Below are 26,669 nucleotides of genomic sequence, written 5' to 3'. Positions count from 1 at the left end.
ACACACACACACACACACACACACACACACACACACACACACACAAAATCAGTGAAAGCTGAAAGATTCACTTGGATTGCCCTAAGAAGTTCTCTGGAACGTTTCTCTCTGTGAAGTCAAGTGTAGAAGCACGAAGATCAGCACAGTGATGGCAATCCAAAAAGCGATGTCTCACTATGCATGGGCTCCTATATATCTCCTTTCCTCAGAGTCCACCCATGGATGTTCTCAGCTGGCCAAAGTCACGCCCCTCGCATGTGAAGGGTCACAGCAAAACATCATGTGCCCTCTCACAAGCCAACCTGGGCAAAACATCACATGCCCAGCTTGCAGCAAAACATCACATGGCAAAATTCAATCTTCAAAGAAACCAGAAACTTCCACTTTAACCTCCCCTGAATTGAATCGTTCCTCTTGGAAGGAGAGGCACACAAGATTCAAGAGGCTTTAGAAGGCTACAGCTTAGGAGGTTTCAAGATTCAGAAGGCCCCAAGGTTATAAAAGGCGTGAACAGTTGCTAGGAGTCTCTTTGGTGGAGTCATCTTCAAGTTAGGCAAGAAGGTTCAAGGATGCAACTTTCTTGTGTCATCACCCATGTAGGGGTTGGCTTATTGGTGATGCACTCTCTGCCTTTGAGTCACTCCAATAAACTCTTTGGTTCACCAAAGTAGACTTGGGTAGAATTTTGTCTGGTGCCGGTTCTCCATCTGGGATAAACAGACATTTGCTCACATCGCTCCAGAAAGTCACAAACCATAGGAGGAAACGGGCCAGACAATGTGTTTATTTACGGAACTATCTGGCAGCTGCCCGGGGTTGTGGTAGCTGTTGTGTGACCTGCTGCTGGGCTGAACAATATTGTTCATGGCCACTCAACACAGCGCACAAATTGTCGTACCAAAACTCTTTTGATAGTTTTTAAATAATAAAATTATTGTTTTACTAAATACTGAGGTAAAAGACCATATTACTTTCACTACTTCCATTTTGCATTAATAATTCTGTTCTAGTTTGTCTTTTATGTAGACCAGGCTGACACGGAATGTGCAGAGATCTGCCTGCCTTTCTTCCTGAGTTCTGGGATTAAAACTGCATGTCACCACGACCAGCCACTATTTTTAAGGACTTCTAACTACAAGTATGTGATGACCACTGTGTCTCCCATTTTACCTTTACACAAAGGTATGTGTATCATGGCATCATGGCATGTTAATTCCATACTATTTTAAAGAACTTAGTAGTGGGATGGCTGGAAAATTCTTAATTTGCTAATGTAATATATATCTATTCACCACTACAATAGACTCAATTTAGCAGTATATTTCCACAATTAAACATTTTTATCCCTTCTTTAAAAAAGGAATAAGCAGTCTAATTTCTCTTTTAGGTGAGGCATGTGACCCATGCAGATAAAGTATTTATTTTGCCTTAATGTAAGCTCTGCAGTATTTATTAATGTATATTCTCTAACCCTGGACAAACTACACAATGTTATCTCAGAATCATGTACTCTAAATTGACACGGAAAATGATACTATCACTAGGTTCTTCAGAAATATCAGGTGTTAGCTGATTGATTAAACAAAATAGAATGAGCTCATGGCGAGATGAAGCTTTATTTTATAAATGCAGGTTTTTTTAGGAGTAGTGAGGGAGAGGAAGGGGGAAGGGCAGCGTGCACTTGCTGGGGGTTGGGGAAGGGAGAGAGGGATAGGAGGAAGCAGCGGGGTCGGGGAAAGGGAGAGAAAAGGTGAAAAGGGGCTTTGGAACCAAGATGTTTGGATTATACAATGAAGGGCCTCTTTGAGAGAAGCCCCACCCCTAGGTAGAGGTCAGGGTATGGCAGCCACACCCTGCAGCAGGTAGGGACTTTAACTATGAGGATAGTGCTTAAAGACAGGCATTTGACAAATGGTGGCTATTTTAAACTTAACAGTAAATTAAATTTTCAATACAACCAGATGTGTTTCTCAGGAGAGGCATTTACCTAAAATAAGATTCTTGTACTAGTCTGTAAAATTAAAAGTATGAGCTTTTCTAATACCTGCCTTTTCACTCCCAAATGATGTCACAGAGACCTATTGTATTTATTAATAAGCTTCAAGCAACATTGCTGGGCAGATACTGAGCTAGTCTAACCCGTCTATACTGGTCTGCACTACTTCCCTGCTCTGCGCCCTGTTACCTGCCATCTTAGTCTCACCCTGGCTGCTCCTGCTCCATCCATGTCCCCATGGTAACCCTCTCCCTGTCTTCTGCTCTCCTCTGTCCCTCTCTTGCTCTCTGCTCTCTACCTGGGAGCACCCCCACTGGGATCAAAGTCCCACCTTAACTCTCCTGCCCAGCTATAAGCTGTTCAGCTCTTTATTAACCAATCAGAAGTGATGAAGAACAGTTTTTACACAACATTGAGACAGAATAATGCGAGTGGCATTGCCAACATCTGGACTGCTGCCAGATCTCTGGCTACAGAAATCAGCATTTGAATACACAGTGCATAAGACCATGCCTCAACAATGGTCTTATTGACAAATGAGAATTTGAGGGGAAACAGAGTACCTCTATGAACCCTTCTTATAATGTTGTGTTTAGAGTTTCTGAGGAAGTCATCAGGGAATTCCAGTACATTTCGTGTATTTTAAAGAGAAATCATATTCAGTCTGTGTTTTAAAGCCAAGCTGCACGTAACTCACTTGATCAAATGGTACAAAGTAGGGGCAGGTTTAGATTACTTAGCGTTGTTCCTTAGGTAACTCCTGACATGGTTGTATTTTTTTGTCCAGGAAAATATATCTGCTTTCTACGTATGATGTATAGTCACCCCCCTAATACAGAATGAGCTAACTCAGCTATGAAACAGCTGTTAAAAACCATTATGCTAATTCATAATTTACACTATTTCCCAGTAATTTATATCCCTTAACTCTATAGATTCCTGATGTACTTATCATCAATATTCTTACCGCAGAGATATGTTGCTAAAGAAATTCCATACATATGGACTGTTCTGCCAGCAAATACTGGTGATAGCTCAAAAAAACAAATTTGTCAGGAAGTTTGCATCACTATACTTTTAAAATCACATTCTTGTCTGCTGTCTTTGGAGTATTCTACTATGAAGGAAGACAGCATATTTTCTGTTGAACTGATGTGTAACAACCGATGAAAATCAGCATTTGATTGTTTTTCATTTATATTTTAAGTAACGTTGTACATTTATTCATATTCATATAATTGAATATGAATAATGGTCTCATGTTAAAAAAAACTAAAACACTAAAAGTTGGAATAACTGTTGCTTGCAAAAAAAACAAAATGAAGGAAATAACTCAAATTGGTTGAAATTCTGGCTCCTAGATCAGTGCTTTCACTGGAGAGTTAGCACAAAGGCTGTATGTAGATCTAATGACTCCTATAAGGAAGGCCTCCTACACCAATAGCCTCATTAGACAGGTAAAAAGCAGAGAGGACATTTAATCAATGTTTTGATAAAAAGCAATATGGTTCAGCAACCCCAAGTTTGTCTTCAGGGTACTGTCACGAACTTTGAAGTTTAGACATAGGATGAATTGGGGGCAAGAGATACATAATCAAAACCATTCACTTGATTTATCCTTGTGTGCTGGCTAGTCTTGTCAACCTGACACAAGCTAGTTACGTGAAAGGAGGGAACCTCGGTTGAGAAAACGCCTCAGTTGAGAAATGCTGGAAGGCATTTTCTTAATTAGTGATTGATGAGGGATCCAGCCCATTGTGAGTAGAACATCCGTGGGCTGGTGGTCCTGGGTTCTGTAAGAAAGCAGGTAGAGCAAGCCATGAGAAGCAAACCAGTAAGCAGCACCCTCCATGGTCTCTACATCAGCTCCTGCCTCGTTTGAGTTCCTGTCCTGACTTTCTTTAATGATAAACAGTGCTGTGGAAGTAAGCCAAATAAACCCTTTGGTCATGGTGTTTTGTCACAGCACAGGAAACTCCAACTAAGACAGCTCATCAAAGGTTATTTCAGTTGATCCTTCCCAGTTCTGACACTGAAATGTGGTGGTCCAGAGAATTTACTGCTTGTGGGAACAAACTGATTATTCTTAGATAATTACTAACCCAGACACAACTTCAACACTGTGGAAAATTATTAGAATAGCCTGTCCTGAAAGGATACACTGAACTAGAAATGAAAGGTGACAAGGTTCAGGACAGTGACTTGAGCTGTGCCTTGAAATTTGAAGAGGATGAGATAAGTCTAGCTCAGTGGTTCTCAACCTTCCTAAGACTGCAACCCTTTAATACAGTTCCTTATGTCGTGGTGACACCCCTCCCATAAAATTATTTCATTGCTACTTCTTAACTGTAATGTTGTTACTGTTATGAATCATAATGTATCTATGTTTTCCGATGGTCTTAGGTAACCCCTGTGAAAGGGTTGTTCGACCATCTCCCTAAAGAGGTTGAGACCCACAGGTTGAGAACCCCTGATCTAGGCGAAAGATACTACCTGGGTGGTTAACATGTGTATGCAGAGTCTAGTGGGATTTTGATCCAAAGTAAAAAAGACAGACACAAAATGAAGGCAGCAATGCCAAGCTTTCATACTACTTTTATTCACCTGTGGGCCCAAGCAAGGAATCAATGATCAATGCTTTTCAATAAAAACAGTTTCTGAGTGCCTATAACAGAGCTATTTACAATTTCCCATGCTTACTGGTTTATGTGACCGTGGGGGTTTGAAGAAGAATGACCCCATAAGCTCACAGATTTGAATGCTTCGCCATTAGGAAGTGGTACTACTTGACAAGGATTAGGAAGTGTGCTCTTGTTGGAATAAGTTGGCCTTGTGGGAGAAAGTGTGTTACTGGAGATGGGCTTTGTTTCAAACGCTCACGCCAGGCTCAGTGTCGCTCTTGACCTGCAAATCTAGACGTAGAACTCTCAGCTCCTCTCAGCACCCTGTCCACCTGCATGCTGCCATGTCTCCCACCATGCTGATAATGGATTAAATCTCTGAATATGTAAGCCAGCCCCAATTAAGTGCTTCCCGTTGTAAAAGTTGCTGTGGTCGCTGTGTCTCTTCACAGCAAGAGAACATTGAGCAAGACTGACTCACATTGACTATAAAAAAATCACATTTCCTACATTTTCACAAATGTTAGTGATAGTCAAAAGGACTTTTTCACATCATTAAAGAAGAGTGGGGATGCCCACCACACCTTTGATCCCAGCACTCGGAATGCAGAGGCAGGCAGATCTCTATGAGTTCGAGGCCAGACTGTCCTACAAATAGAGTTCCAGGACAGCCAGGGCTACACAGAGAAATCTTGTCTGGAAAAAGGAAAGAGAAGACAAGAGGGGAGGGGAGGGGAAGAGAAGAGAAGAGAAAAGAAATGGGAGGGGAGGGAAGGAAAGACAGAGTGAGGGGGAATATGCTCCTGGCCTAATTATTCATTAAAGCTAAAGAGTGAAATGTCTATTGTAGCCTTATGATCATATTTCTTTATTCTGTCAACAGACAGGGCATTAACTGGCTAAAAAAAAAAAAAAAAAAATTAAGCAAGGAAAATCCACCTAGTAAGCAAATATACAGATAAAAAAATCAACTGAAGGGGCTGGAGAGATGGCTCAGTGGGCAAAAGCACTTACGGTTCTTGCAGAGGCCCCAGGTTCAATCCCTAGCACCCACACGGCAGCTTTCGACAGTCTAACTACAGTCTAGGTGTTATGACGCCCTCATCTGACCTTCAAGAGCACCAGGCACACACGTGGCATACATATAGACCATCAAAAGAGAAAAAAACAAAACAAAACAAACAAACAAAAAAAAAACCACAACACTTCTGAGCCGCCTAAGGACTTGTGGTAATGTCACCACGGAGCCCTGACAGAGACACAGACTAAGATACTTCCATTCTGGGCAGGCCAGCTCAGTCCCAGTCAACCAAGCTGTGCAGGGGCGGATGCTCAAGGGGTGTACCCAACATCAACCCGACACTACAGCAGCTGACAGTGGCGTTTCCCCTGGAAATTTCCTCCTCCTGTTTGTCGTCCTGTTCCGGAACATCCTTTCTTACTTTTCTGTGTCTATGAAACACCTGGCAACCTATTTCCTCACAGTTAAAAACACTGTCGGCAAGGGGCTCATAACCATTAAATTTAAAAGACAGTAGGGAACGGAATAAAAGAAAATGAAAACAAAACTTTTCGTTTTACGGATAAGTCTAGCGACACCAGACTTGAAGGTTTAAGTGAATGGGCCAAGCAGAGCACGGGCAGGGCCGCGGTGTGGGTCCTGCCGTCTTAGACTTACAACTGAAGGAAGCGGACATTTCCCCTTCTACTCAGCCCCCTCGGCTTCTACGGAGTCTCCTAAATTAGAGAACCGCCTGAGCGACCGACTGGCCCGGCATCCCCACTGCCTGAACTGGGGGCCTGCGCCCGGCGACCAGACGCGGAGCGCCGAGCGGCTCGATCGCCGTCGCCTGGGCCCGCCCCCACGCGCCCTCTCCAGGCCTCGGAGCGCCGAGAGGCTCGATCTCCGCGGCCTGAGCCCGCCCGGCTCCGCCCAGCGCCAGGCGGCGGAGCGCCGAGTCGCTCGATGAGCGGGGGCGCTGCAGCAGAGCGGAGCGGTGGCGGGTCTGCGCCCTCCGTTTTCCCCCTCCCAGCCTCCTTCCTCTGCTTCCCGCTCCCTCCCCCGCCCGCCCAGCGCAGCCGGCGGGGACTGCTGCCGGGAGCTCCTTCCGAGCCGCAGGTATCCTGGCCCCGGCGCGTCGGCCGGGGAACGAAGCCCGGCGACGCCCCTGCCCGCCGGCCCCAACGTCCGCCGGGGCTGGGAGCTGGCCTGCGCGTGGACCGGGGCGCGAGTGGGGAAAGCCTGGGCTCCGGGGTGCCGTGAGGAAGGGGCTCGAGGGCTGGGGTGCGGCTGGGGCGGCCGAGGAGCTTTGGGATCAAGTTGCCCTCCAGGGGGAAGAGCTGTTCCGAGGGGGACCTGCACGGGGAGTCGGGGGCTAGAGATCCGAGGCGATGTCGGGGTGCGGGGCCTGGTGAGGAGGCGGGGGCAGAGAGCGGAGCAACCACCGGGGAGGCTGCCTGAGGTCCTTCCTCCGGGGTTCGGAGAAAGCGCGCATCCCCGCTGTGCTTAGAATTAGAATGACCCCGGCGTGGAGGCCAATCCTTAGACGTAACAGGTTTTGAGAGTACGATTTCCAGTCAGGATTTGGCGTGGAACTGTCACCAGCCAAGACTGCAGAGGAGAGACGAGGAAGAAGAACCGGAACAGGAATGGAGGTTGAGGAAAGGAAAGCGTAGCCAGATTCGAGCTTTTAGTGAAGTGAAACGCACAGAGCTTGTTCTGTAAAGTAGAAAAGCCAGCATAAAACAACAGGTTACAAGTCTGTTTCGCGTAAAGCCACCGACTAGAGAACGTACTACAGAAGATGCGGACGAGAGATTTAAACGAGTGATTTAAGTACACGTAGGAGTCTTGCGCTGTTGACACTTGAGAGAACCGTGTAGTGTCCTCGACATGGAAAACGTCACGATGGCTCTTACTTGCTATGTAGATACTTCAACTGACAAGAGATATTTTTGTAGGAAGAACTGTAGGCAGAACGTAGTCAGCCCTAAGTTCTGAGCACAGTTTATTTCCGATGGTTTGTTTCTTTGTTTTGTTTTTGCTACAGATATCTTTAGTTGCGGGTAGTTCATCAGGAGTAGCTAATTTATTTGTCTGCTGTTTTGCTGGTGTCTTTTTTGTTTGATGGATTGTTTGCCTGGCCCGAGTTTGTTTTGTTTCTCAAACTGATAACTTGGATTTTAGAACTTGAATGGGAGGTTTACTCCTCTTTAAGGTTTAGTGTTATGTAAGTTTGTTTGATTCCCCCTTTCCCTGTTGGCTAAGATCAATTGGAGAACCTGTTCTTATAAATCAGTTTTTTTTTGGGGGGGAGTGGGGGGGCTGTTGAGTTTAAAATATAAAGCCCAGGTATAACTAAAAGCTCATTTTCTTCAGTTCTTGCTATGTCAACTTTTTTTTCAGTGCAACATTTTTGCATGAGAATTATTCTGAAATTAAGATATAAGGAATAAAATGGGCATGGATGAATAGTAGTTTCTATTATGAGTGGTGATGTTGCTGGTTTGATTCCAGTTTCTCTTAGTGTTTAACATTTATCAATAAACTAATATCTAATAATTATTTAAAGATCTTCAAGGTGTTGGAAGTTGCTATAAGAAAGTATGTTGTTTTTAAACAGTTGTTTAACATGAGGACAACTGAATAAATATTAAAACTGATAATGCACAGCCACTTATTTGTCTGAGGACTGTGACATAACATTGTTAGTTATTCATTATACCAAATTTTCTTAATGTCTACTTAAAAGTAGTGTCAAGAATAAAGACAATGCATGTGTAACACTGTTAAGAATGCTTCTGTGTTGCTGAAGATGCATATATGTGTTCAGCACATGATAAACATTGTTGGCTTTTAGTTAGCCATCACCTGCTCCAAAATATTGGGAAGTTATATTTGCATAACAGCTACTTCTTTAGAAAAATTTGGTTATGTTGCATACTCAAGTATTTCCTGGAAAATCAGAATGTACATTAGCATATTATAGGCCGTGAGCAAAGAAAACCAGCTTTATTTAGCCTTTTTGTTTTTATATATGAAAAAGCCTGTTTTCTCTGAAAAAATGTCTGTGAACTCAGAATGTGAGAAGGTCATGTTCCCTCAAAAAGCAAGCAATTTTGCGAGAGAATCTCCAGCAGACAAGCCCCAAGTTCTTATACCTTATTTGGCTATTAACTGAGATGACCGCAGTACCTTTATTGGTTTCAATTGATTTGCTTGAGTGGCTCACAGAATTCAGGGAGACACTTTACTTAAGTTTTTCAATTTATTATAAAGGCTTCTGTGAAGGGTGCAGATGAATTATCAGATAGGATAGATGAAAAAGTACAGGAGCCCAGAGTGCTCCTGGCCCTTCCGTTGTCCACTATCTAGGAAAGTCCATGTGCTCATACCTCAAAGCCCTCTGGGGTCCTGACCTCTTGGATTTTTATGGAAGCTTCATTTTTGGAACTAGAAACAACAGCAGCTGTTAGGGAATCACTTCGGTTGTTGCCTCTCTACCTTCTCCAGAGGTTGGGATGGTGTGGACTGAAGTAGCTCAACCTTTTAATTCTGACTTGGTGTCTTCAGTGATAGCCTCCATTCTGAAGCTGCTTATAGACTGCCAGACTTGACATTCTCATTAGCATAAAATCACATTTATGCTTCATGGGTATGGGCTTGTAGGATCTACATCTCAGGAAAAAAGGAAGGTAGAGAGAGAACATGTATATACATACATTTGTAATACATTTGTATAATATTTGTGTGCATATATGAGCTTTGTAAGTCAACAGATACACATATTATATAAATAGAGAATTGTTATTACCAGATTGTCACACTGGTACTTACAAACCAGCCATTCTTACGGAGCACCGAAGGACCATAGTTTATGAGTGTTTTTGCACGGGTTCTCCTGTGACCACCCAACTTCCTGCAGAACCCTGGAAATCGCCATTTTACAGATGAGGAACTGAGTCATTGCTTAAGCAGCTAATTAAAAGTGCAGTGACTAGAAGTACGCCACTTGTTTTCTGACTGCAGGTTAAAAATCACAGATAGTCCCTTAAGTGTTTAGGGACTATTTCCATTCTCTCCCTCTTTGAAAGTATTGTTTTTGTTTTTTTTATGTTACAAAATCCCAAATTTACCCATTTTCTCTACATGTTTCCTTAGGGGAATATCATTCATTTTAATTATGGTTTTAACTGTTCCTTAGCACGTAAACTTGTAGTCAGTGGAATGGAACAAGAGTAAGTAAAGTTAGGAGTGAAGAGGGCCCGGTACAGGGTTGAGCATGTTAGCCTATACCCCAAAGTTTCTCATATGATGGAATTTGGTTTTCTCCTTAAGGTGGTGAATACTTATTCTGTTGAAAAATAGAAGAGTATTTGTGTTCGGAAAGAATGCCTCCCAAGTTCAAGCGCCACCTAAATGATGATGATGTCACTGGGTCTGTGAAAAGTGAGAGGGTAAGTTTAGAATCTTAAGCTTTATAGAAATTCAATGTATGTTTCATTCCCTATAAATGATAGAAGGCTGCCTGAAATCCATGGAACGAAAAAGGGGGCAATTCTTTTCCTGTTCACCCTAAAGGGCCACACCTGATGGCCCATGATAAAAGAAAGGTTAACAAAGGAAAAACAGAGCATATTTATTAGATTATGGTTTTATTTTATGTGACGTCCGAGCCTTTAGATTGAAGACCACAAAAGGAGGGTAAATTGGCACGTTTAATGCTGCAATTTAATGAAGCATGGACTATGATGTAGAAATATGATTGGACACAAGAGTGTGATTTAACAACATAGAGGAGGAGGAGAAGCTTTCCCCGAACTTCTTGGCCTCTGTGCTCCTTTTTGCCTGATACGGGACAGAAACCTTCTGGAATGGGGGGTCTTAAGACCTATCATCAAACAGGGTAGGTCAGAGAATATTTTTATGATCAGTTCCTAGGAAGCAGAGTGGGGGAAGATCAGGACAATATTTTCAGGTCTTATGGCCATTTAAAGTAGATGTATACAATTCAGTGGATTTTGCTGTTTTCACAGAGCTGGGCAACCACTGGCACAGTCAGTTTTAGGACATGTTAATATCCCTGAAGGAAGCCCTGTCCTCTCAACCAGTCATCCACAGTCCCTTCATTCCTTCAGCCACAGTCAACTAAAACTCTACAGTTTGCCTTACTCTGAACATTTTATGTAAATGAAGTCATATGTATCTTATTGTGATTGGCTTCTGTACTCAGTATTTTCAAAATTTGTGAATATTGTGGTATTAGTACTTTATATTCCTTTGTTCTAAATATCTCTTGCACTTTATGTATGTGGGTGATTTACCTACATGTATGTCTGCGCACCATGTGTGTACAGCGCCCGAGAAGATCGAAAGAGGACTTTAGATCCCCAGAGACAGGAGTTGCAGTTGATTATGAGCCACCATGCAGGGCTGGGAATTGATCCTAGCTCTTCTGGAAGAGTTCTTAACCTCTGTGCCATCTAACCAGACCCTTTGTGTTCTTTTTAATGCTGAATACTACCGTGTGGCTGTACCTCATTTAGTTATCTGTTCATTAGTTGATGGACGTCTTGGGACTCTTGTCCCCACTCCACCCCCATGATTTAGCTGTTTTGAATACTGCTGAATGAGTATTAGCATACACATTTGGTTTAAACATTATGTTTTTGTTCTTATACTTTTGGTTGCAGGCCTACCCTTTAATGTCCGAGCCATCTCTCCAGCCCTGTTTTCACTTTTTTGGGTATATATCTAGAAGCAAAATTACTAGGTATTATAGTAACTTTGCTTAACCTTTTGAGAGGTCTCAGACTTGTTTTGCAGAGTGGGTGGACAGCTTTAAATTCTCAGCAGTGGTGTGTAGGCAGATCCTCAGCACACTTACACTCTTCCTGCTGGGTGAGAATGGTATGCTGGTATACGTTCCTTAACATGAGTGTCAGTGAATATTGGTCTCATGTGGTTTTTCTCAGTGGGCAACTGGGATAAACTTTGTATCTCCAGTTCTTGGGATGTAACTCACTTGGCTTGTAAGTTGATGTGACCGTTGCTGTGTATATTTGAAATTATATCGGCAGTATTTGAATACTGACCATTGTTAAGTCTTTTGTTGTTAAGTCTTCTTGGTAGATGGTGCATTTTATAATTGTCTCACAAAAAGTCTTATTGGATATTTATTTCAATACTTTAAAATTTGTCTTTAGATTACTAATATTCTTCATGTTTGAACTTACTCCACACACCACTGTATTCTTTATTTCACATTTATATTAGGTGAATATCTTGAAAAAAAAATACTGGCTAGACTTTGTGGAACTCCAGTCATACAGGATTTTGTTTTTAGTAGGGTGACTGACTTAATTATGATAAGTAATGCCATTGGACTTTTTCTGTGCCAGCCATTCTGCTGTGGGCAGTGAATGCCGTGTTCCAGATTTTTGGCTTACTCATTATTATCATTCGAACTTCACCTTAAATTTCATCTCTTCAGAATGATTTTCCCTGACAGCCTAAATTTCATATAGCCACCTGTCACTTTCTGCCCCATCACTATTTGAATTTTCTGCATGGCATTTTTCTCAGGATCACGTTTTTCTTTGAGAGTGAAGACCATGTCACAGCTCCTGCTTGGTGTTCACACCAATGCCTAGGACGTGTTAAATGCTCAGTACTAACGAGTGTTTGTTCATGAACACTTCATAGAGCCTTTCTTCTTCACTCTTTAGTGTATTTACATATTAATTATTTTACATAGGTAAACAGCAATCACACATATACGCACTTCTCTTACTTGCCCTCATACTTTTGCCAACTCCTTTACCTTTCACTAGGACTACGAGGCACTTCAGTGAATTTATTCTCTCTCTTCTTCTCCCTGTTTTAAAATATTAACTAAATCTTTAACAGTGATATTTAAATCTCTGTTAACACATCAAAAATTATCCACCTTTGCTAGTTTACTTTTTTCTTCCCCTTCCTGCCTTCACTCTTCACCAAGATGAGCATATTAGTACACTTTTACTTCCTCACCTCACACTCCCATGCTCAGCCTCTGAGTTCTTGTAAAGATTTCTTTTATGTTTTACTTTTTATTAACTCATTGTTCCCAATGACGTTATTATTTATTTTTCCTGTGTGTGTGTGTGTGTGTGTGTGTGTGTGTGTGTGTGTGTATGTGTGTAAGTATGGTGTATGTGTGTGTGCAGGTGTGCTCACCTATGTGTGTGAGTGTGAAGATGAGAAGTCAACATTGGGTCTCTTCCTCTGTTGCTCTCCACCTTGTTTTTGAGACAGGGTCTCTCGTTTACCCTGGAACTTGCTGACTAGATAGGTGTGCTGGCAAGGATGGTCCTCTTTCTGTACCATAGCACTGGGCACAAGTGCATGATGCTATACCCGGCTTTTCATCTGGAGATCCAAACTCAGGCCCTCATGCCTGTGCAGCAAGTATTTTCCATACTGAGCCTCCTCCCCAGCCCCCATCAAACATCCACATTTGATTATACTTTGTTTTAATTTTTACAAATTACAATTTATTCACTTTGTAGCCCCGCTGTAGCTCCCTTCCTCCTCCCCTCCCAACCCCACACTCTCTACCCCTTCTCAACCTCTGTTCCTCCCCAAGTCCACTGATAGGGGAGGGCTTCCTCCCCTTCTTTCTGATCCTAGTCTAGCAGGTCTCATCAGGAGTGGCTGCATTGTCTTCCTCTGTGTCCTGGTAATGCTGCTTCCCACTCAGGGGGAGGTGATCAAAGAGCAGACCAATCAGTTCATGTCAGAGACAGTCCCTGTTCCCATTACTATGGAACCCACTTGGACTCTGAACTGCCATCGGCTACATCTGTGCAGGGGTTCTAGGTTATCTCCATGAATGGTCCTTGGTTGGAGTATCAGTCTCAGGAAAGACCCCTGTGCTCAGATTTTTTGGTTCTGTTGCTCTCCTTGTGGAGCTCCTGTCCTCTCCAAGTCTTACTGTTTCCCACTTCTTTCATAAGATTCCCTGCACTTTGCCCAAAGGTTGGCCATAAGTCTCAGCATCTGCTTTGATATTCTGCAGAGTAGAGCCTTTCAGAGGCCCTCTGTGGTAGGCTCCTGTCCTGTTCCCTGTTTTCTCCCTCTTCTGATGTTCATCCTGTTTGCCTTTCTGAATGGGGATTGAGCATCTTAGCCAGAGTCCTCCTTCTTGATTAGTTTCCTTGGGTGTACAGATCTTAGTATGTTTAGCCTATATTATATGTCTAATGTCCACCTATGAGTGAGTATATACCCTGTGTGTCTTTCTGCATCTGGCATAATTCACTCAGGATGATCTTTTCCAGTTCCCACCAATTACCTGCAAATTTCTGATTTCTTGTTTTTTATTGCTGAGTAATATTCCATTGTGTAGATGTACCACAATTTCTGTATCTATTCCTCAGTTGAGGGGCATCTGGGTTGTTTCTGGCTTCTGGCTATTACAAATAAAGCTGCTACAAACATGGTTGAGCAAATGTCCTTGTTGTGTACTTGAGCATATTTTGGCTATATGCCTAGGAGTGGTATAGCTGGATCTTGAGGAAGTGCTATTCCTAATTGTCTGAGAAAGCACCAGATTTATTTCCAGAGTGGTTATCACCCTGCACGAAATTAAAGTCCAAGCGGATCAAAGACCTCAATATAAAAGCAGACACACTAAACCTGTTAGAAGAAAAAGTGGGGAAGCGCCTTGAACTCACTGGCACAGGAGACAACTTCCTGAACAGAACACTAACAGCACAGGCTCTAAGAGTAACAATCAATAAATGGGACCTCATGAAACTGAAAAGCTTCTGTAAAGCAAAGGACACTGGTGTCAGAATAAAAGGACTGCCTATAGATTGGGAAAGGATCTTCACCAACCCTATATCTGACAGAGGGCTAATATCCAGAATATATAAAGAACTCAAGAAGTTAAACAGCAATAAATCAAGTAATCCAATTAAAAAATGGGGTACAGAGCTAAACAGAGAATTCTCAATAGAGGAATATTGAATGGCAGAGAAACACTTAAAGAAATGCTCAGCATCCTTAGTCATCAGGGAAATGCAAATTAAAACGACCCTGAGATTTCACCTTACACCCATCAGAATGGCTAAGATCAAAAAACTCAAGTGACAACACATGCTGGAGAGGATGTGGAGAAAGGGGAACCCTCCTCTATTGCTGGTGGGAATGTAAATTTGTATAACTTATACATTTTATTAGATTCTTTGATTGTTTCCATCTATAGCTGAAGACTTCTTCTGCTTGGCTGGTCTAATTCCTGGAGCACTGGCCTCAGAAAAGATGCATGGGTTCACTTCCCATTTCTGAAGAAGCAAACTACCACAGAGTTTGTATGCCATAAATCTAATTTTATATTATGTTAGGGAGAAATTGTTTTAAAAAATGTCAGCAGCATAGAACTTATTTCTTTGCTCTTCTCTGACATTCTGTAATTCCTCTGTATCTGAAAACTCAAGTCCTTTTCATTTCTTAACAGAGAAATCTTTTGGAAGATGATTCAGATGAAGAGGAGGACTTTTTTCTGTAAGTTATTTTTTTTAAAGATTTATTATTATATATTTTTTATGTACACAATGTTCTGTCTGCATGTACACCTGCATGCCAGAAGAGGGCACCAGATCTCATTACAGATGGTTGTGGGCCACCATGTGGTTGCTGGGAATTGAACTCAGGTCCTCTGGAAGAACAGACAGTGCTCTTAACCTCTGAGCCATCTCTCCAGCCCTGTAAGTTAATTTTTTTCAGGTTGTAATTAACATACAAGAAAGCACATATAGCTAAAGTATTCATGTAAATTTTGACATGTGCTAAAATAAAGCTCTATAGTATCATGAAAATAAAGAACAAACACAACTTTATCCTGGAATTTTCTTTGCAACCCTTTGTAAGCTGTTGTTCTCCTAGGCTAGACTGCTTTCTGTTCTTACAGGTTCTGTTTTCTAGAGTTTTATATAAATGAAGCCAAAAGGCCCCCTACACACACCTTTTTTTTTTTTTAAACTGGCTTTTATTTGCTTAACCTGCTTATTTTGAGATCCATCTATGGCTCCGTAGGTCATTTCTCTAAGTGCTATTCCATTGTATGAGTACACTGCTCCTCATTTACCCATTCACTTGTGTGTGAATGTCTTGGTGGTTTCTAGTTTTTTGCTAAAACATAAACCTGCTGTAAACATGTGTGCAGGTGTTTATGAGGATACATGCCTTAATGGGCAAATCCCTATGTGTGAAGGTTGGTGCACATTCATATCTATCTTCCAGAGAGCCACACCACCACTAAAGCTTTGATTTAATTGAAATCATTTTTTTTTTTTAGCGTATCTTCCCTCCCATCCATCCTTCTAACAGGGTCTCACTCTGTAGCCCAGGGTGGGCTCTGTCTCCCAAATGCCTGGATTATAGATGTGTGCTACCATGTATCTGTTTGTCTGTCACTCTGTCTGTTTCTCTTTCTCACTCTTTCCCTCTCTTTTCTTCTCGCTCTCCATTTCCTCATTATTTCTTAGGACTACTATATTGAAGAAATAATGTCACTGTAGCAGGTTTAATTTATGTTGTCTTATAGGAGCTTTCTAGTTTAGACCTTTTAAGTTAGATTTTGTATGTTGCTGAAGTAAGGATGAACTATTTTTTTTTTTCTGGCATATGGCAACCTGATCATTCTATAACCATTTAATTAAAAAATTATTCTTTCCCAATGAGTTACCTTGGTACCTTGAGTTGGTTCTATCAGATTGACTGCTCATGCAGGTCTGGGTATGTGTCTGTAATGTCTACGTGTCTTCTGGCTGGGGGGATGTAGAGACATGTGCTGCAGAAGATACATTTGCCATCTGTAGGATCTCCTGAAAGAGGATAATTTGGAATTCATCCAGTTGTTCACTTGAGTTTCACTGCTACTTTAAAAGGATGCTTCATCCTGGTCCCTGGATGGTTCTTCACTGAGTCTCACTTGAGGTCTGTAGTGAACAGGCACCAGCTGTCGCTCCAGACTATAAGTTGTGATGGACATTCCATACATCCAGATTCAAATCTTCTCCACAGGTAGTGTATCCAGGTCATCCAGGCTGACTAGTATGGTCCCCAGATGCCCTGGGGACACAGCTAAAGGGCCAAGCCTGTGAACCAACAAGACACCAAGCGTTGTCTTTGGTGTCTCAGTATGGTCCCTGACGAAGGTATCCTAACCCCGCTTGTGGAGAGTTCCACGGTAACTAAGGCCTCATTACTCAGCGGGCTCCTCCCTGCCAGCTCCAGGAGAAAGCTGCTGAGGGAGCAGCCAGGCACCTCCTCAGGTCAACAGAAGAAACCCCTTCTTAGCCTGTCTGAGGACCCGATCCAGGGCTAGTATCAGTGCTGTGGTGCTGATAGGAGAGAGCTCAGTGTACCCCTTCCTACTCAGGAGCTGCTAGTTACAGACCATAGTTCTGTCCTCTCGCACCAAGATGTGTATCTCACAACACTGAGGTGGACATCGTCCCATCCACTACCAACCTCTGTTCCCTTGAAGTCTCCTGGTTTGTTTGTTTGTTTCTGTCTTTTTGTTTGTCTCTTTCTTTCTTTCATCCTTCCTTCCTTTCTTCCTTTATCTGTTTGTTGTTAATAAAAATTTTTTTTTTTTTCGAAAATTCATTGAAACTGAGTGTGGTAACAACATCTGTAGTTCCAGCAGCTACTTTAAAATTTAAAACTTAAAATTAAATAAAAGTGAAACCCACAGAGATTGTTGATAATCTAGAAGTTTAATCCAAGACTGGGAATAGACTCATTTGGGTGGAAGTGTGAGATGAAGTGGGGAGATAATTTTCTGTAGTTAATGCATAGTTCAAATGTTTGGTTTGGTTTGGTTTTTTGTTTGTTTGTTTTTGAGACAGAGTTTTGAATGCCCTTGATCCTAGCACTCAGTAGGCAGAGGCTGAGGGATCTATGTGAGTTCCAGGCCACCCTGGCCTACAGAACAAGTTCCAGCACAGCCAAGGCTACATTGAGAAGCCCTGTCTGGAAAAACCAAAACCAAAACCAACCAAACAAAAAGATTAGTATTATGTAATCTGTACCTTCTCAGAAAGTTTTAACACTTTAAGTATTAGTTATGGCCAGTGGTATATAACATTAAGTAAATACGTAATTATGTACCATTCAGTTTTACCAACACCTGTAAAGTGCAGCTCTGTATGGTTAATGATGATCCATATTTATAATCCAGCTTGATTGCACACATAGATATGTTTCTTATTTTCATATTTGTGTAATATTGTCATCACTAATGTATACTGTGTGTTTTATTTTCAGACGAGGACCATCTGGACCAAGATTCGGACCTAGAAATGATAAAATTAAGCAGTAAGTTCCTAGATACTCATTTGTTTAAATGATTGTCATGGTTCTGTGTGGCTCACAGCTATCAGACTACAGCCTGTGGACAGATATGGCTCTTGCTTTTGTAAACAAATTTGGGTTTTTTTGTTTTTTTTTTATTAGAACACAGGGTATTTTCATTTGTGTACACATTATCTGCAACTTTTAAGCTACAATAGCAGTGTTGAGTAGTTGTGACACAGAGATTATATAGCCCACAAAAGCTGAGGCTTCTGCTCTCTTTTCTTTTACAGAAAATGTTTGTTGGGTGGGCATGGGGCCACATGCCTGTAATCCTTGCCATTACAATACAAGCTGCCTTTATATTCATACTCAGGAGAGAGAGGAATAGTGGCCAAAGGTGCTAGCTTCCTGCATTTTGGTTTCACACTTCAGCAGTAATTCCAAAAGGGGCCAGTAACTTCAATACCATTTTGTAGACTACAGTGTTACAGAGGAATTGCTGCTAGACTGCAGCTGAGTGGCTCTTACCGTCTACATATGTAGCCTGCATACCTCATCAGAACCTGGAAGTTATAAAAACTGTCCACGGGTGGTCTTCTAAAATAAAATACATTTGGAGCAAAGTGAAGTTGGCCTCACAGCCACTCATTATCTCAGAGTTCCAGTGGATTCACAGGACATTCTTCATATGTGCATATGAGTATGCCTGCAAGGGTGTACGTATGTAATTGTTGAGCCAGAGTGATTATCTGTCCACACCATCTGTCCATCTCTCATATCTAAAGTGTCACTGGAGTAGAGGAATCTATTGATACATCTGGGTTTTTGTGTCCAGCCAGTGTGTTTTGTTTCCTGTTTGAAATGCTGCCTAATGTAGAATATGGCCTGTTATGTCTTTAGAGCATACACACATATACAGATGACATGAATATATAAATTATTGCTGTAACTTTGACAATCACAGAGGTTTTGAATAAAGAGGAATTATTGAGTGATTAGTGCTTCTTTCTCTAGAGCTGAAGGCTGGCTGGATTTAGTTAGAAGTCAGTCATCAAATGAGCAAATTGAAGATTGATTGCCCAGCCTCGTGAACACTGGTCTAACATGACATGACCCACCAGTATGTTAAAGGTGACAGAGGACAACTTGTCATGCCAGGTGTTTAAGGAAAACTCCCTGACATTATTCTAGCACACCAAATTGGTAATTTTATTTTACTAAGATGCATTATTACCACTTAAATTATAATAATTCAGTGGAGTATTTCTCAGTTATATAAATCAGGAACATGGTTGCTTTGTTGGAATTTGATTGGCCACTAAGTATTAAAGTTGATTACAGATTAATATAAAAATGTCATCAATACTTTTCAGGAGATATTTTTGGGAAATACTTTGTTTTTACTTGTTTCTATGAAATTCATCATTTCTTTGTATCTTTTTTATTTTTATTTTTTCAGTCCTAGGGATTGAGCCCTGACCCTCATGCATACCAGGCAGGAGCTCTACCACTGAGCTACACTACCAACCTTTCTAAAACTCTGTTTGAGGCAGGGTCTTGCTGAGTTCACCAGGCAGATCTTAAACTTGAAACCCTCCTTCTTCAGCTTCCTTGCTGAAATTACAGACTTTGGCCACCAGGTTGACAAAAGTTTGTGACTTTTACTAGAATGTTTCCTTTGCTTTTAAGTTGAATAATAGTATCTTAAATACTACTTTGATAAATTTTAGCTCTTCTCTGTCACAGATGAGCAATCTCTTTTCACTTTAGTTCAGCCAGTTTAAACTTTATAAGGCACCTGAGGATTTCCCATGATATGAGAGCAATATATATATGTATATATATATATTTGCAAGAGTACAACATAATTTTAAAACTTCTTTTGTTGGGACCAGCAAGATGGCTCAGCAGGCTGAGATCTCTGCCTGCATGCCTAAGGGCCTGAGTTCAATTCCTAGTATCCATATGGAGGAATGGCAGGAGAACTTGCTACTGCAAGAACTCTCTCTGTGTGTCTCTCTCTGAATAAATGAATGAATGAATAATTTAAAACAAAAAAAAATATGTCTTTTTGTCAACAGTACCTTAAAAGGCCACAAGGTGGGGATGTTAATGGAAAATTAGTATTTTCTTTATAAAATGAAGAATGTGTGTATTGCGGAACATGAATATTTTTATGGGAGGACATTGACATTATCAAGTACATGGCTGAGCATTGCATATTGTATAGGGTGTTTGAAAGACTGTCACATTTAATTCTCACAAGTGAGACAAATTGTCTTCATTTTAAGGGTAAGAAAATACAAGGCTGAAAGAACCTTCCGTGCAAGTAACATACATACATAGTGAGTGATAGGCGAACTGCCAGTTCTTCCTGGATACAGCACTCTACCTGCACCATCAGCTTCCCTGGTGATGACTGGAGTAGAGACCGTGCAGCACACAGGTGCTTCAGCCTGTTTAAAAAGTCCAAACACCTCTTGGCATCTGTGTGTCTAAAGTCCTTTTCTAGTCCCATGTGACCCCAAGGCTGTAAAGGAAGTTGCCACACCTCTTCTGTAAGCTGAAAACTTCTCCTTTCAGGTCTTAATTTTCTTTCAGCTATGGCCAAGTCTTCTTGCCACTTAGCTGCCTAGCTTATAAATCTAATAGTCTTCTCTTTGCTGTACCCCCATATCCAGGTCACTCAGTTCTTGAAATAACCCTTCTTCTTACATATGTTCTTTAGATAAACCCATTATCTCCTTTACTCTGCCCAACTCATTCTTCCTAATTTTTTTTGGAGGGGGTGGGGGTTGAGACAGGGTTCCTCTGTATAGCCCTGGCTGTCCTGGAACTCATTCCGTAGACCAGGCTGGTCTCAAGCTCAGAGATCAGTCTGCCTCTGCCTTCTGAGTGCTGCTTTTTTAATTCTTTTAAATATGTTTTTTATTGTTTTTACTTTAAAATGTATTTGTTGTATGTGTATGAGTGTTTTGCCTGCATGAATGTGTATGTATCATATGCATGACTGCTGCCTGCAGAGTTTAAACAGTGTTAGATCCTCTGGAACTCAAGTTAAGGATAGTGTGAGCACCAGGCTGGTGCTGGGAGCCAAGCCTGGGTCCTTTGTAAAGAGTAACAACTGTTCTTAGCTGCTGAGCCATCTCTCCACTCTCCTCCCCTCTCACAAGTCTTTACCCCTCAAATTTTCTTTGGATGTCACCTTGTTTTAAAGCACCTGTTTTGACTAGTTGAAATAAAGTGTAGAATTCTTTTTCAAAAGTGCACAAGATCCCTCATCCCTAACTGTGGTTTAATTTGTGAGGATTAGTGGAGGACAGAGAAAGATGTGTATTAGGATTTTTTGTTTTCTTTTGTTTTTTGAAATAAGGTTTCTCTGTATTGCCTTGGCTGTCCTGGACTCTGTACACCAGGCTGGCCTCGAGCTCACAGCAATCTGCTTGCCTCTGCCTCCCTGAGTGCTGGGATTACAGGTGTTTGCCACCATGCCCAGCTGAGTATTAGAATTAAGAAAAAAGAAAAGAAAAAAAAAAGCCCAGATGATCGATCGATCTCTCTCTCTCTCTCTCTCTCTCTTTCTCTCTAATGCATGCACACACACTCTAGAATGACAAGTGCATATTCTTATTTATGTGTGTTTGTGTGTGCATGTAGTTGCTGATAATCATTGTGCTTTAAACATTTTTGAGTTATAAGGTGCAGAAGTTCACTTTATTTCTATTTTTAGATACTTCTTTGTCAGTGACTTAAGATAGGTTCTTGTCTGTAGTTAGAGTATCAGAGGGACACTAGACGCTCAGTTAAGCATTTCTGTGCTTTTACAGGAGCTAACTCTTAAGTGATAGTAGGTAGTTGAGGCCTATTTGACTAATTCTTATTTGTTGCACTTTTCATTAAATAGTCTGAGCTTGCTTAGAAGAGGTTCCCATCACATAAAGGAAGAAAACATTCTCATTTTAAAAGACTGAATTGTATTTTGTTTTTTTGTTTTTTTTTTTCATTTTTGCCTATTTATGGATATTTCCAAATATTCCCAGGTGTTCTGGGTTGTCTTGAATCTTGCTTGTTTACGAGAAAACTAAGGAGTAGTGAAGAGTTAAGTTGCATCCATTAGATGTCCCCTGTCTTATAAAGTGCACTATACATTTCCATTTTGGAAACTAGGTATTTTTTTATTAGCCTTGAGGAAACCTGACCAAACTCCTTGGTAAGTCTTTTGGTTGAAATGCATTGCAAAGGAAGGTGGGTTGTGGTTATTAGGTTTACCTGCTGTTTCAACCATCTATTGAAAAGAAAATGAAGCATTTAGAGTCACACTGAACATCTGTCAATGTTTGGTATGCATATGAGATACACTGAAGATCGAATCAAGACTAAAAATAACTTTCACTTAAACATTGCTTTAATATATGTTCTTTGTTCTCAGTTACTTGGGTACTTAGGCCCAGAAATGGAAGAACAATGCATAATTTTATAGTTCAATGGCAAACCATAGTTTTCTGAGAATTTGCCACATCTAGTAGAAGTTCTAAAAGTGTGGGTATTCCCAAAAGAAGAATAAATCTTACCTCTTTTTCACATTAGTGTTCAGAATCAGGTGGATGAAGTTATTGATGTAATGCAAGAGAATATTACAAAGGTAATTGAAAGAGGAGAGAGACTGGATGAACTACAGGACAAATCAGGTACGGCCATTTCCCATGTTTCTTGGTCCTGTGAGTATGTGCCTTCTGTCTGTCTCACCAGTCTAGAAATCATGGCTTAGGAAGGTAACAGTCATAAGATTGATTTCCATGGCTTGTTTTCTGCCGATCAACACGAATGGTCTTACTCTATTGTTTACTTCTTACTCAGTTAAGAATGGAGAATTTAAAACTTCATTGCTGAAAAGTTAAATCCCCTCTTTTCTCTTGCCCTGTTATGTTGATACACTTTGTGTTTTGTTTTGTTTTGTTTTGTTTTAGTATTCCTTCCAAAGTTGCCTAATATTTTTATTTTATGTGTTCCTGGTAATTAGGCAGTCTTTCTTTACTGAAAGACTAATGGTTCGTAGCACATGTTTTGGACCTCATGTATTGTCCGTGTCTCTGATGATTCCTAGCACATACTTGGACCTCACATATTGTTTGGATGACGACTTATGCTTTCCCTGGAAACTTAGCAGCTTTTGTTTACAGGCAGATGTTAGTCTTTGAGCCTGCAATGGTTTTTGGCACGTATTAGCCATTCATGCATGCTGTTTGAACGGTGAATGGCTGCATGCCAGGTTCATTCCTGATAGACTTGCCTCCCGAAAAACTGGCTTGATTGCTTTATTTTTTCCCCCCACTCAAAAGCAGTTATCCTTGTTTTCTAAAAATTTGACTTTCTCTATGTGCAGATTTTTTTCTAGAGATGTGCTAAATAAAGTATTTGTTTTGTCTCTGGTGCTGGGATCATGTTTACTTTCAGGATCTGCCTGTGAGCAACAACCCCAGCCCAACCATCTCAACATTTTCATGACATTAATGTGTGTGCACATGCATATGCTGGATCACACGAGCATGTGTAGGCTAGGGATGTGGCCCCCTCCTTGCGTCACGTGGATCCCTGTGGATCCCTCAGGTCATCAGGCTTATTGTCCATCTTGCTTCCCCTGACTATTCTTATTTTTAAACTACTTACGAGAATGAAGATGTTTGTGTATAAGCACTGAGGCCCTAGGAAAGGTTCTCGAATCTTGAGTAGGTGTGGGCTGGGGGTGGTTATACAAACTGACCTTCCACTGTATTTTGCCTTTTTTTGTTTTTCAATGTAAACTAACAGAATTTATGGGAACAATTTTTAAGACATAGAAATTAATGGTTTTTTTAATCTTTGTGTGACTAGATAAGAGAATCCTGTTATGTCATTTAATCCTTCTCTCCACCCTCTGTGTGATACAGAAAGCTTATCGGATAATGCAACTGCCTTCAGCAACAGATCCAAGCAGCTTCGAAGGCAAATGTGGTGGCGTGGATGCAAAGTAAGTAAATGAGGGGAACAGGGCAGAGAAAAATGTGAAGGAAAAAAGGCAGCTAGTCTCGGGGCTCTGTGAGGAAAAAGCTGTAACTGCCTTGCTTACTGCAAGATTTCCTCAGCCTGGGACTGGAAGGAGCAGCTAAAGGAACCGAGCCCTGCCTGAAAGTTGCCTCATAGCTCCATGACAGCACGCCACATTTCCTAGGGATTCAGCCTCCAGACACAATGTGACAGACACATGCTGACCTTCCTGACTTCTTCCTAGCACTTTTAATAACAGTTCATTATATAAAGAGTGGGTTGGGCTTTTTTGTTTGTTTGTTTTTCTTTTTTTAATAAAATGAAAACTAGAAAAAAATGTAGCAGTTTGTGTGCCATAAAACTCTGCTAACCAAAAGATTAAGGAAAAAGTCCCATTTTTATTTCTTCATTATTTTAGGGAAGTAAGAAAAGAAAGAAAAATTTAATAAGGACAAATGGCAACACCAAATACTAATTCATTCTTGTAGAAATGAATTTGCCTCTTAAATCAAGTAAGACCAACCATGAAATAAATATCTTCTAAGGTTTTACAGCAGATTTCATGTTATGAGAGCAAATCTTTCCTTTTTTCCTCTTGAGTCTAAATATATGTTTTTATTTTGTCAAAACCTTTAAATATGGGCTCATTATTTTTAATCCCTCATTTTAGGACTCAGCAGTAATTTTCTAAACCTGACTTTGCCATATGTAAGGATTTTTTTCCAAGAGATGTCTTGGCTTTACTGAATTTTGTCTGATTACCTGTTAAATATTCTGTTTCTAGAAATAGAACTGGGGAAAGAAAGACAAGCTTCATTGCTCCCTTCATATAGAACTTCTCTCTGTATATTTTTGTTTTCTTCAGAGAATAAATTTTGTATTTTTCTTAATTTATTCTTCTTTATCGCCTCCTCCGCTAATGTTAAAGAGATTTAAAAATACTCAGGATTGTTGTTTTAAACAGACCAAGACTCAGTTACCTTTGCGGACCACTAATAGCTTCAAGCATATAATGAGTAACATTGTTGCATAACTTAACAAAGACCGTGTGAAGTAGCGAGTATTTTCTGCATTGTTTTCTAAAGCTTATATTTTTTCAGTCTCACCATGTACTATTAGTACCATGACGTGGTCCTGTTCGTCTGCGGAGGTTCCCCGTGACTCCCACGCTTTGGATTGACTTTGATGGTAGTAGTTTAGGAAGCCTACAAGAAGGAGAGAGAAATAAAAGACAGGAGAGGCTGCCAGTGGCTGGCAGGTGTGTAGGGTGGTGACAGGTCGCAGTTGGTGATGAGGGACCTTTTGGAGCCAGTAATGGAAATGAATTTGGTTGTGATAGTTTTAGATGGATGGTTCTTGCCCTGATTGGAAATCCAGTGAAGAAAACTCTACTCAATAAGGGGGTTTTAATTTTTTGTTGATATTTCCATATAATTTTTTAAAATTAAGCCTAGTTAATTTTATATTTATAGAACAAATTAACATGTTTTGAGAAAAGTAGGAAAGCTCCTCTTAAATTCTATATGATTTAAAAAATATTTTCAGGTTAAGTAAAGGATTGAAGTACTTTTTAGTATAACATAAGCCCAGGTTCAAGACTGTTTTTGTATTTATTTTTAAGTTATAATAATTAAAGACATAGGCTTTTAGATCCAAATTGCAAAGCTTTTTTATATATTCCTTAGGTCACATGTTGGTGTCATGGTTGTAATGTCATGAAGTGTTAGCAGTCAATTCTGCTTTTTAAATATTTAACTAATTCCTTTTTCTATTTATGATTGTCATTAGAATGAATCATCTCTTTATAATATTAAAAATACTGATTTTTAAAATTTTTTTTTTTTGGAAATGAATCTTATTATAAAACTCTTGGAGCCGGGTGCAGTGTCACATGCCTGTAATCACAGCACTCGGGGAGGCAAAGGCAGGCAGATTTCTGTGAGTTCGAGGCCAGTCTGGTCTATAAATCAAATATAGTACAGCCAGGACTACACAGAAAACCCTGTCTTGAGAAAAGTAAAAACAAAAACCAAAACAAAACAAAAAAGTTGGAAATAAAAACATAAACCATCACACACTGAAATTAACCAGTACATCTTAGTATATGTTTATGCAGGGATCCACTACCAATATTGATTTAGTTTTGTTGTTTTTTTTAAAGACTGGCTGTCCTGAACTTACTATGTAAACCAGGATGGCCTTGTCCTCTGCCTGTCTCTGCCTCCTGAGTGTTGGGATTAAAGGCATGAATGGCCATGCCTAACTGAGTCAGCCATTTGTAATTATATGAAAATGTTTGATGAAAGCAAGGTTTTGATTCATCAAGGAAACAAGATTAGTTTATAAAATATATGCATTAAAAAAACAATGAATGGTAATTGTAGCAATTTTATATCAAAAGATAACAGGAGCTTAAAATGTCAACCAGTTGACTGAGGAATGAGCTTGAGGCTTCTCTTTCTAATTTGAAACTGACATAATACTCTTAAGTTACTTAAGGGTAATGAATCAAAAAGGATCTGTAGAATAGTCCTTAAAATGTAGATTAAAACAGTGTGAAGGGGTAAAACCACTGTGAAGAACTAAGGTGAGAAAACTGACAGTGTTTCATGTGTATGAAGAAAACTGCTGAGAAGCCTGCTGCCACATATGTAACGGTTCACCATGAAGCCTGCTGCCA

General features: G+C 40.6%; 1 protein-coding gene across 2 annotated transcripts in view; it reads left to right on the top strand.

Moving 5' to 3' along the window:
• The first annotated feature begins 6,558 nt into the window (after nt 1-6,558).
• The window catches only part of Vamp4 (vesicle associated membrane protein 4), a 27,040-nt gene continuing 6,929 nt past the window's right edge, over nt 6,559-26,669 (top strand). The window contains exons 1-6 of one of the 2 annotated variants that reach the window (XM_055624572.1): nt 6,559-6,736; nt 9,956-10,074; nt 15,120-15,166; nt 17,936-17,986; nt 22,553-22,653; nt 23,893-23,972. In XM_055624572.1, coding sequence (XP_055480547.1) covers nt 10,009-10,074; nt 15,120-15,166; nt 17,936-17,986; nt 22,553-22,653; nt 23,893-23,972 — 345 coding nt within the window. In that variant the 5' untranslated portion in view covers nt 6,559-6,736; nt 9,956-10,008. The remainder of the gene's footprint in view (nt 6,737-9,955; nt 10,075-15,119; nt 15,167-17,935; nt 17,987-22,552; nt 22,654-23,892; nt 23,973-26,669) is intronic. The other variant, XM_055624571.1, reaches the window with a different exon arrangement.

This window comes from Psammomys obesus, unplaced genomic scaffold, assembly GCF_907164565.1.
Source record: "Psammomys obesus unplaced genomic scaffold, mPsaObe1.curated_primary_1811, whole genome shotgun sequence".
Taxonomy (NCBI): Eukaryota; Metazoa; Chordata; class Mammalia; order Rodentia; family Muridae; genus Psammomys; species Psammomys obesus.
The sequence above is the reverse complement of the archived record's forward strand: the minus strand, read 5'-3'. Positions and strand labels throughout refer to the sequence as shown.